At 48.8% G+C, this 12304-nt stretch overlaps 1 protein-coding gene across 5 annotated transcripts in view; it reads left to right on the top strand.

The window, feature by feature from the left end:
* Positions 1 to 12304, top strand: part of ZNF143 (zinc finger protein 143) — a 50967-nt gene that overhangs the window by 15745 nt on the left and 22918 nt on the right. For all 5 annotated transcript variants that reach the window (XM_083164610.1, XM_083164611.1, XM_083164612.1 and 2 more), the window contains exons 2-4: positions 10998 to 11111; positions 11407 to 11499; positions 11586 to 11663. In XM_083164610.1, coding sequence (XP_083020736.1) covers positions 10998 to 11111; positions 11407 to 11499; positions 11586 to 11663 — 285 coding nt within the window. The remainder of the gene's footprint in view (positions 1 to 10997; positions 11112 to 11406; positions 11500 to 11585; positions 11664 to 12304) is intronic.

The raw sequence follows: 12304 nt of genomic DNA, 5'->3' as shown, positions 1-12304 counted from the left end.
TTACAAAAGGTCGACAGGCATTTAATGTCGACAAGGTGATTTTCTTTTCTTTTTTTGGTGCATATGTCGACTTAAGTCGACATGGACACCATATAAGTGTATTGCATCCCCTCACATGGCCTCACTTTTTTATTCTCCCACGCCTAGTGGATGGTAGGGTATGAAAAACCACTTTTTGTGTGTGTGTGTGGGGGGGGGGAGGGGGGGGGCATGTTGACCTTAAGTCCATGTCGACCTTGTATAGGTGTCAACCCAATGAATATAGGTTGACCCAACACCCGTATTCCCTTCCCAACCACTCTGTGTCACCAGAGACCTCCCGGTAGCCTCTGAAGCGCTTCTCTTGCATTGTTGCTGAGCCATATAGGACGGCTGGCGTTAATGCCTATACACACTAGGAGATCCCTGCCTACGCAGATATTGGGGGGGGGGGGGGTGCAAGCATCGGCAAGTGCATACACACTTGGCGATGCCGCATGTGAGGGGGGGGGGGGGGGGGCGTCGGTCATGCTGTGGCTTTAGCATAGCCATCGTTAATGAGGAACATATTTGGATGAGGGAGCGGGTCGTTAACAACGTGCATTGATGATATATAGCGTACACACTAGGCAATATTGGTCACAATATCTCTCAGAAAGCCCTTTGTGGGTGATATTGTGACTTCTAGTGTGTATGGGGCCTTTACACATCCTCACGGTCAGATTGAATGTCTTTCAGATCTTCTATATCCTCCCATGACTGATGCTTTTCAGTGATATATTCTGCAGATTCACACTCCATATTATTAATCAATAATAGAGGTTCTCTGTATATTCATTGGCCAAGAAATATTTGCAAATCAACCAGCTTCATGGTGACCTAATTTCTGGTGGGTCTCCAATACTAAGTTTGAATCTGGGGCGCGGAACCCAAAAAAGGCCGGCATAAGCCAGTCACCCCAGGGCATACATGCTGACTTTGGCATACTCCTTTCCGGGAGAAGCCAGGTGAGGAGTGAAAGGGGGCGGGTAGAGGCTTCGTTTTGGGGGCGGGGCACAGGTGATGTCATCAAGCCCCGTCCCCATGACGGGCTGAAACCTTAATTTGCGGGTCCGTGGGTGGGTGGAGGGGCTAAAAATGCCGCAAATTGCATCATTTAGCCCCCTCCCCGCGGACCTGCGAAAGTAATAGTTTTTAGACCGCGGGGAGAGGGGAAGCCGGGGCTGTAGGGAAATACGGGAGACTTGCCCCCCTTCCCGGGGGACCGTGAGGGGGACCCGATTTGCAAGTATGCCCCAGGGCAGCACACAAGTGAAAAACTAAGCTATACGTGCATTCCTAAGAAAGAAGCGATATATTCCCTCAGATTTGCTGTGAATGTTCTTTGATCTCACAGAGAAGTTCGCCTCCTGTTGTACATCGGTGCCATCTCTCAGATAAGTGTATTTTTTTTTTTGATAAACATTTTTTATTGTTTTTTTTTTTTTTTTTTGCATTTCAATTAATTAGTACATAAGAAAAGGAATAGAATATACTGATATTGTGAGACATAACTGCCAAATGGCAATGCATAGGTACATCCATGTATCTTTTTGTTTAGAACATTTGGAAATATGGTAAATATACAGTAGTATACATAACACTGCCAGAGAGTTGTCTTATTTACAAAGGTTAATTGAGTTATAGACAGAGTATCCATGTGCAATCATGGGGATAAGTCTCTTAGGATTAACATGAATTCTTAGATATAATAATCCTTATATTTCGCACTGTCAGTCTCACTGAACAACAAAACTTTCCATCTTATCTATGTATCAAACAGGGCAAATGGGGTAGGAAGGTAATGGGAGGGTAGGGGAGGGGGGGGGGGGAGGGTGGGGGAGACGTCAGACAATAGTCAGATTAAGCAATAGTCTCTATCTAAGTTATCCATTTGAAAGGTTCTAATGTCATAGCTCTTTTATCTTCTTGTTGGCAAAGAAATCTCGGGTGGTACACCTAGCTAATTCCAATTAGGTAGATAGTTGTCTGAGCAGGTACCAGGTCGTGGTCTCGAACATTTTTTGGATTCTATTTTGTGTTGGTTGATCTAAGTTGTTGATATAGAGCCCCCATTTTTTATAGAAGCGTGCTGCTCCTTTCTCCAGATCGGCTCTCAGCGCCTGTCTCTCATAGAACAGTGTGTTTAAGATATTTTGTTTTAGTTCCATTATAGATGGGGATGTCCTATGTATCCAGTGTGTTAAAATCAATTTTTTAGCTATCGTTAATATAATAGTGAGTGTCGGGATAATCCGACCTTTGTTTGGACCAAGGTCCCAGTCCCCGAAATATAGGAAGAGGCATGCAGTCGGCTGCTTCCGGAGTCTCAGAGAGTACGTAGTGTTGACAAAGTTGATTACCTTGTCCCAAAAGGTTCTGATTTTCCCGCATTCCCAGAAATTATGGAAATACGAGGCATCTGCCTTCTGGCATTTATAACATCTTCCCGTGTCACTGGGGACGAAATGTGCCCTTTGTACCGGGGCTATGTAAGCCCTATTTAAGAATTTTGTGTGGGTCTCTTGTAAAGCAACCGACTGCAAGTGCTTCATGGTGACTGGGAGTTTTTTAAGTATAGTTACTAAAGGAGATAGATCTGGGATATCCTTGGTCCATTTATTCTGGAGTTGTTGGTAGTGCGCCTCCTTATCTGTCGCTATTAGGGCAGAGTATAAGTATTTGATCCTATATCCCAGTATACAGTCTGGTCTCAGTAAATCTGAGATTGGGTCAATATCTGCTTCTCTGAGCATTGGTTTTAGGTGTGTTTGTGCGAAGTGTCTCGACTGGAGGTACATGTAGAATTGTCGGTGTGGCAGCTCATATTTCTCCTGCAATGCAGAGAATGGGAGTATTCCGCCTCCTGGGTCAAATATTTTGCGTATGTTTGTGATGCCCTTGTCCCTCCAGCCGAGAAACTCCGCACCCTCCAGACCAGGGGGAAACAAGGGGTTACCCCAGAGGGTGGTAAATGGTGAGGAGGTGAACCGTCTATGTACGGCTCTGTTGATTTGCCTCCAGGACCTGTAAGTCGCCTTGAACAGAATGGACTCTCTAATTGTCTTGGGGATAAGTCGTAATGGGGCATGTAGAAGAGCTGCTGGGGAATACTGGTTGAATATTTGGTTTTCCAGCGTGGGGATGGTGTACTCCGATCTGGAGGTGAACCAGTCAGTGATGTATCTAAAATGAGCTGCTTGTGAAAAGGCTTGTATATCAGGCATGCCAAATCCGCCCTCTGGTTTGCTTAATTTAAGTCTGCTGAATGGAATGCGGGCCTTCTTCCCTGCCCATGCAAATTTGAGGTATAGGGTTTTAAATTTCTGCAAGTCCGTGTTGTGGATTTGGAGAGGCAACATCTGTAGAAGATAGGACAGCTTAGGGAAGGCTATCGTCTTGATTACTGTGATTCTACCTGCCAATGATAAAGGTAGTTCCATCCAACCAGATAGCAATTTATCAACCGATATAAGGGAGGGGGGAATATTAGCGTTATAAAGATCTTTCAATTTTCTTGGGATCAGGACTCCTAGGTATTTGAGTGTGTGCGTGCATACAGTGAATTGCGAAGTGTGCTGAGATATGTCTGGTGCTACTGAAAGGGTTGAGAGCGGTAGTAGTCTAGACTTGTCATAATTCACTCGAAAGCCGGAGAAATGGGAAAAGTGTGATATAATATGCTGGATTGCTGGGATGGAAGTATTGGGTTTAGAGATAAATAGTAATATATCATCCGCAAAGAGACTTAGCCTGACCTCGGAGGAGCCCACCCGCACACCTGTAAAGTCCTCAGAAGATCTTAATGCTATAGCTAGTGGTTCCACTGCCAGGGCAAACAATAGGGGAGACAGGGGGCAGCCCTGTCTAGTCCCTCTAAATAGTGGTATGGGGCTGGACATATAGTTGTTTGATAATATTTGGGAGGATGATCCCGTGTATAATAGTTTAACTGTGCGGGTGAACTCCCCCGGAAGCCCAAATTTTTCCATAGTAAAAAATAAGTGGTCCCACGTGACGAGGTCAAAAGCCTTTTCGGCATCTAAAGATAATAGAGCGCAAGGCTCAGAGTTTTCTGTGGTTTCCACCCATTGCATGACCGTTAGTGCTTTACGCACATTAAGTGCAGAATGCCTGCCCCATACAAATCCCGTTTGGTCGGGGTGAACCAGGGAGGGAAGTTTGAATTTAAGCCTGTCCGCTAGTATTTTTGTGAAAATTTTATAATCCGTGTTAAGGAGTGAAATAGGACGATAAGAGCTTGGGAGTAGTGGGTCTCTACCGGTTTTATGGATAATTTTGAGGATGGCCGAATTGAAGTATAGGGGAGGGGGGGAGCCTTGTAGTATTAAATTAAATAGGGCCGAAAGAGGTTTGACAATCTTGGGGGCAAGTAGTTTGTAGTATTCATTGGACAGGCCGTCCGGGCCTGGTGACTTGCCTGTTTTGAGTGCCTGTATCGTGGCCAGTATCTCCTCCTCTGTTATGGGGGTTATTAGAGTATTAGATGAGTCTGTATCTAGTGTTGGGTGTGAGAGCGGTTCCCAAAATGTTGTTCTTTGTTGTTCGTCCGTGTGGGGGGGGGCGTAGAGTGTCTCGTAAAAATCATGTAGTGTTTCAGTTATTTGTTGTCCTGAATGGATCACTGTGCCATCTTTTCTGCGAAGGGCTTGTATGATCGAAGGGGGATGCTGGCCTCTAAGCAAGTTTGACATCAGTCTGTTAGACCTATTGCCGTATCTATGGAATCTTGCCCGAGATAAAAAAGTGAGTTTGGTCTCTAGTTGAACCAGTAGGGCATCAAAGAGTGTTTTCTGCTCAGCGTATTTGGTTTTATTTGCTAGGGTAGGAGAGGTCTGGAAATTATGGTAAGCCTCAGTGAGGCGTGATTGGGCTTCAATATATAGTTTTTGGGAGTCTTTTCTATGCTTAGCCGTGTAAGACATAATATTTCCTCTTAGGACAGGTTTAGAGGCTTGCCAAAATAGGGAGGGGGACTCTTCTTCTGTTTGGGGGTTATTGGTTGTGTAGTCCATCCAGGACGCTTCTAACATACTACGAAAAGATGGGGTATCTGTCAGCTGGGATGGGAATCTCCACTGTTTGACTGGTCCCCTATCCACAGATGTTGCCACTGCCAACCAGCACACACCATGATCTGATATTGTTATGGGCTCAAGTTCCGATCCCTCCACTCCAGGGAAAAGGGAAGAGGAGATCAGAACATAATCAATTCTCGAAAGAGTGCCATGTGCTGCCGAGAGGCAAGTGTATTCCCTTTCAATAGGGTGGCATGCCCTCCATACGTCTATTAGATGCAGCTGCGTGAGGAGGTATTGGATTCCATACTTGGGGTTAGCACGTCTGGTAGAGGACGTGGTATTTCTATCTAAGGCCGCAGATGCCACTGAGTTAAAGTCGCCTGCTAGGATTATATTTTGGTGGGCGTAAGGGAGCAGTTTAGTCGTTAGAGTGATAAAAAATTGGCTTTGGTTTGTATTAGGTGCGTAAATATTAGCCAGAATGTATCTGGAGTTATGCACAGTTACATCTAGTATGGAATAGCGACCCTCGGGGTCTATCTGAGCTGAATGCGTTGTTGTTGGGATGTTTCTTCTAATCAGGGTGACCACCCCTCTAGCTTTCGAGTTGTATGGGGCTGAAGATAATACAGCCCATCCCAAAGTATTTAGTTTTAGGATCTCCGCAGGAATCAGATGGGCTTCCTGTATGAATACTATGTCTAGGGCCAGTTTGGATAGGTATAGTAATACTTTCTTACGCTTAGCAGGGGAGTGGAAGCCCCCCACATTAATCGTACCAACCTTAATGAATGTCATTTGTCAGTCGGGAAGGGAGAGGCGACCCACAGGTCCTGGAGTCCACAACGTCTTCTGAGTTTAACATTATGAGCTTAGATGTGAGCATGAACTTTCTACGGATAAAAATTATGACATTAGACAGAATCTGACACATGGGGGGAGAAGACATGAGGGAAGAAAGGGTGGTTAACAGAATTATCGCGTCAGCAAGGTGACCCACGAGAAGTCCCCTCACCATCCTATTCCGCTATAGGTAAACAGATAAACAGACAGACAAACAAACAAATAAACACAAATACAAATATAACAATCTACAATTAAATAACCTCCGGGAAGTGGCAGGTGTGGCAAGATCAGGCAGGCGCCCCAAGATCCGAACCAGCAGAGTAAGGGCCTCTTCTGCCTCATTAAGGTGGTACAATATGGCACCCATCAGGTGTCAGTTTGGGCTTTCGCCCGCCATTCCGGACCCGATTAGTTAACAATGTATCTATTTACTTAATCTATAATTCTAGCAAACCCGTTTTCAATTAAACGTAGAAGAGAAAATAACTATCCTAATAATGCTCGGCCGGGAGGGGGGGGGGGGAGAGGGGGAAATTCCCCCCCCCCCCCCCACCCCGGCACCACCGCACCAACACAGCACCATATAAATTTTCAACAATTCAAGAAAGAAAAAAAAAGAACCTTCTAGTTCTCAACAAAATTTAGCATTAGATGATAAATAAGCCCTAAAGCCTCCTAGGTCTCAGTATGTTCATCAGCAGGCTGATCTTGGGAAAACAAAGATGGGGAGGCCGGCCCGGTGTTCTCTTCTTGCAGGAAGGACTCCGCGTCCATTACGGTGGAGAAATCTTTAAACGTTGAACCAGAGAACAGACGAAGCCGGGCCGGGTACATCAGAGCAAATTTTCGGTTGCTCCTCGCAAGGCGTGAACATAAGGGGGCAAACTCCTTCCTCGCCCTGGCTACCTCAGCTGAGTAGTCCTGGAAGATGTACAGTTTTGTATCATTCCAAGTAAGGTCTCTCTTGCGTCGGGACGCGGTCCACAACGCCTCCTTATGAACGAAGTTCAGACAACGGAATATTACGGGGCGGGGGCGGGAGTCCGCCGAGGGTCTCTGCGGGCCTATTCTGTGGGCTCTTTCCACGGTCATTCCCGCACATTCCTCGGATATTCCTAGGAGCTCGGGGAGTGTGGTCTGGATAAAGATAAAGAGGGCCTGACCTTTCAGGGACTCAGGAAGGCCCACCACTCGTAAATTATTCCTACGGGATCGGTTTTCAAGGTCATCTAATTTGGCCTGGATCTGATACTGTGTTTTCTGCATAAGCGTTGTCTTATCTTTTAATTCTGCGACGTCTTGAAAAACTCCTCCCACCACTTGTTCGGTGGCGGTGAGTCTCTTAGATACCTGCTTATATTGTGACTTTAAGTCTTGCACTGCCTGCGTCACCTTATTCGCATGGGCCTCCATTATTGGGCTAATTGTGTCCTGGATGGCTTTCACCATTGCAGAGTATGTTATAGGAGGCTCCTGTTGTTGATGGGGGGGTGGGAGCGGGGACACACCCGTGAGTCGGGGGGGGTTATCACCAGCAGTAGATGGGGCAGGTGATCCAGGGTCTGGCATCGAGGATGAGTCCTCGCTCGTGGATAGTGGTGCAGGCACCAGAGTCTCCAGCGTGTCTGCCCCCTTCCTCCCTCTGCTAGTGGGCTGTGACTGTTTGGTCTGGGGCTGGGTAGTTGAGGCGGGCGCCATCTTGTCTCTAGTGCTGCGGCTAGAGGAGCGGTGCCTAGGGGTATCTTCAGGGGCTGGGGTCCCCTGTATCTTATCAGGCTTGATGGCAGCCATTGTAACAGAGCTGCTATGTTTTTCTATCAGGGGATGAGGGTGATGAGATGGCTAGATGTATCGTGGTCTGTCCCTCTCAGTAGCTTGGCAGTGGGAGGTGGAGGGGGGGGTCAGGAGGGAGCAGAAATGGCGCGTCCTCCGCCTTTGGGGTACTCACTGTTCTGTGGGGTGAGGTTAGGGTGCTTTATGCCTCGGGTGTAGTCCTCTCCAAGTCCCCCAGCAGTGCCGTCTGAGTGCTCCTGTGTGGCAGCAGTTTTCCAGGTGCAGGCAGCTATATGCACTGGCGGCAGATCGCAGGGTGTGGGTCTCTGTTTCCCGTCACATTTAGGGCCGCTGGGCTGATGTGTACAAGCAGGGTGGCTGGTTGGGGTGTCCCGCCGGCTATGCCCGTTCCCCCTGTCTTTTTCAGCAGAAACACAGCCGCCGCGCCCCAGGTCACGTGGACGCGGCTGGCTGGTATCAATGGCGGTTTGCGGGAGGGAGCCGGGATCGCGGTGTCAGGGCCGCTGTGCAGGTCAGTTTTCAGCAGGGCGATCGCTGCTAGCGCCCTGCCGGGAGTGTTCTCTCCCCCCGTCGTACGGTGCAGCGAGGCAGCCGCCGCGTCTCCTGTCACGTGGGCGCGGGCGGCTGAAGGCAATGGCGGCTTGCGGGGAGAAGCCGGTGTCCCGGCGTTCAGGCGGCTGGAGCGCGCCCCAGGGAAGTCGGCTCAGCGGCAGGGGGTCGTCCCAGGGTGTTTAGCGGGGCGTCAGGCAGGCTTGCTAGGGTGTCCGCGGGTCCGGTCCGGGGATGTTAAGGCTGGGAGGCACGGAGCTCAAGCTGAAGCAGCCTGCTCCTCCAGCTCCGGAACCGGAAGTCCAGATAAGTGTATTTATCCAGCAATCCATTGACACACGCTGATTGTGCCCAAGTAGAGTCTAATCAAGACGTGGTTTCTGAAGACCACTCATTGTATCGGAGGTTATACAGGATGCACACTTGTGCAATCAAGACCTTTGTGACTGATTTATAAAGAGAAATTGGTACTCTTTACCTAGAACGGCGCCCACGATTGAAATCGCGGGCATCGCGGGTAAAATCGCGGTAATCGCGGGCATCGCGGGTAAATCGCGGGTACATCAAAATCGGGTACCCGCGATTACCGCGATTTTCCCATAGAGAACAATGTTAAAAAGCCAGATTGACCGCGATTTTAGCGTTAAATGCCTCAATGCCCGCGATTTTCCCATAGGAATCAATGTTAAATGGGCTACAGAGCCCAAATAGCCCCAATTAACCCTTAAATGTCCCCCCAATTTTTGTACGCCACCCCACGATCCACGCCAACCCGAAGCGTGGCGAGCGCAGCGAGCCCGCGAGGGGCGGCGGTACGCGTCCTACGACCTTTTCATGCCCTACTATCCACGTCGGCGTGGAGTTGAGAATAGAATAGTGTGGCGAGCGCAGCGAGCCACCGAGCCCGAAGCGTGGCGAGCGCAGCGAGCCCCGCGAGGGGACGCGGATACCTTCACAGTTATACGCGTCCCCTCGCGGGCTTCACAGGTGTCCGCGTGGCCACGGACACCTGTAAAGCCCGCGAGGGGACGCGCTTACCTGTGAAGGTATCCGCATCCCATCGCAGGGCTCGCTGCGCTCGCCACGCTTCGGGCTCGGTGGCTCGCTGCGCTCGCCACACTATTCTATTCTCAACTCCACGCCGACGTGGATAGTAGGGCATGAAAAGGTCGTAGGACGCGTACCGCCGCCCCTCGCGGGCTCGCTGCGCTCGCCACGCTTCGGGTTGGCGTGGATCGTGGGGTGGCGTACAAAAATTGGGGGGACATTTAAGGGTTAATGGGCTCTGTGGCCCATTTAACATTGATTTCTATGGCCAAATCGGGTGGATTGAGGCATTTAACACTAAAATCGGGTCCATCGCGGCTTTTAACATTGCTTCCTATGGGAAATCGGGAGCATCGCGTCGCGGGCATCGCGGGTACATTTATGGCCGGCCGCGACGCGACCGACGCGATTTTTCAAGTTTAACATGGTTTTCAATGGGAAAATCGCGGGCATCGCGTCGGTCGCGTCGCGGGCAGGCATAAATGTACCCGCGATGCCCGCGACGGGCGCCGTTCTAGGTAAAGAGTACCGAGAAATTCTTATATTGGACATTACCCAGCATTTATACAGAAGTTCATCAGAGGTTACAGAGGAATAAAGCAGGCAGTATTTATTTATTGGATCTGGTGCACTGACAGCGGGTTATGTTCTGGAGAAAATGGTGGCTAAGGTTCCATGCTCTGGCTGATCCTGAAGCTGCGTACGATGCTGATGACCACGGCGTGTATGCACTAAAGTGCTGCTGCTGCATGGTTCACAGTATTGGAAATGTGCTGGGAGGTTACTATTCAGACCTAGGGAGGCGTCTTATAGGAATGTCGCAGGGGAGCATACACAGCTGCTTAATCGCTCACATTTGAGGCCATTGAACGTCCTGACAGTTGAAATCCCAGGCCGTTTTCATCCGATACAACAGCAACTCGACAGCAGAAATTCAATGTTGCGGCTGTCGAGTATCGGAAAGTCCATTGATCGGCCAAAAACAGCCCCGAATTGTCGAAAAACTGACATAAATAAGACAGTCCTCGTCAGTTTCCATCAAAACGGATCCGACTTTAAAAGTCGCATCTGACACCCTTTAATTATGTCATTAACGGCAGCATTGAATAGGTGAGAAATGATATTTCCCCTGTCGGGGATAAATACCCCATAAACGTGTTTCTCTGTGTATTGCCTCATTAATGTGTTGCCGTTCATTACTATTTAAGATTGAGAATGTTAGTTGTGGTTTGTTAGCGGAGGAGTTTGTATAGTCTTAGTTGATGCTAGGCAGATTTAGCACCTCTCTGATCTGATACACCCTCCCGCCATTCATATCTCTGTTTTGTGTATGAATTTACTGCATTAGTTCAGCTCATTCAAATGAAGACTACAAGATTACAAACGTGGAATAATACTCTATAATAATAGGCTTTCTATCTTTTTTATAAAGAAGTTCCGGCACCGTGCCTGTAGTGGTAAACCATTTGGTTTAAACTTGGTTGGTTTAAACCAGCCAACCCCTCAAAAGGTGGTAAAACGGACACAGGAGACCTTCTGTAGTTCCGCAACTGAAAATATGTGCAGTTTTGTTCTGATAAAATCTGTTTCTGTCCCGTAAGTGCCGTATGCTGTATATTGGCATGATTAGAATTGTGGCTATCTGACCTGAATTCATGGTTCCGCTAGAATGGTGACCAGAATCTTCCTGTTTCCTTCCAGGTAAAACCATGCTGCTAGCCCAGATAAACCGCGATTCCCAAGGAATGACCGAGTTCACGGGAGGAGGTGGCGACGGAGGACACGTCACTCTGTGTCTCACCGAGGCTGTGACAGGTAACCGTAACCTTTTCCATCTGCAATCCTCTGTATTGACGCATAGCGTTGAGACCTTTGGGTGAAGTGGCCTTGAGCTTTTCCTAATAATGGACATTGGACTGAAGAGGTGCAAAGGGACATTTATAATACACTGGTGTCGTAGGAAGACAAGTGGACTCTTCTTGCAGTGAGGGGACTGTTCTCTTGCAAGTAACTAGCAAGTTGAACCTAAGCATGTGTTTTCTGGAAAGCTGCCTATACTCAGATTATTATACCGCAGGCCCCTAATATAATGAGATCTGTCACCCCACAGATGGAGAAAGCATGGACACCATGGAGGGTGTCAGCCTACAAGCAGTGACCCTTGCGGACGGTTCTACGGCGTACATACAGCACAGCGCCAAAGGTAAGATGGTAGCATCTCCGCGGCAGCAGACGGGGCTAACGCTAATCTCCAGAACTCTGTGATTTGTGTGTGTGTTCTGTCTGTAGATGGCAAATTGATGGAAGGACAAGTCATTCAGCTGGAGGACGGCTCTGCTGCCTACGTTCAACATGTCTCTAAAAGTGGTAAGCAGTGTTCAATTGTGTCCGTAAAGGTCACCCAGCAGGAAGAGGGCTGTATTAACCCCTGCGCTGCCAGCGGAGCCTGCAGCAGTTGTTTGGCACTGATCCTGCATGCAGTGGATTAATCGTCCTCCTGTCTGTACGTGATAAAGTGTCTTCATGCGCGTAAAGAACGTTTCCTGAAACCCTCTGTAGCCGTGATGATTGGTTCTGGCGATAATTCCCATATATGGATAATGAGGCCTATGCAGACCTGATCAGTTAGCCACCGCTCTGCCCCAATGAAATCCCGCCCATACCCATTCAAAATCAATCATCATCACATGAATGAACCCCCCCCCCCCCCCTACCTCATGTGCAGTGCCGCATAAGTCTAGACCTAGGGAGAACGGGGGTTAGCTGCTGATATCAGTTGCCCTCCCTCCCAACGGCATGCATTTTTTACGGCACTCCCAGAGAATGCTGGAGTGCCGTCCAACAAACGCCAGCCAGCTGTCTATAAGCCAGGGAATGGCCACATAGAGGGCTTGCGCATGCTCAATGTGAATCGTGCGCCTGCGCGGCCCTCTGATAATTGGCATGGCTGCAAATCGGGCCCCATGTCCGGACAATCCATGGAGAGCACATTGGCTGCAATTGACATA

The sequence above is a fragment of the Crinia signifera genome, chromosome 11 (genome assembly GCF_055691185.1).
Source record: "Crinia signifera chromosome 11, ASM5569118v1, whole genome shotgun sequence".
NCBI lineage: Eukaryota > Metazoa > Chordata > Amphibia > Anura > Myobatrachidae > Crinia > Crinia signifera.
This window is presented reverse-complemented; position numbering and strand designations above follow the sequence as displayed.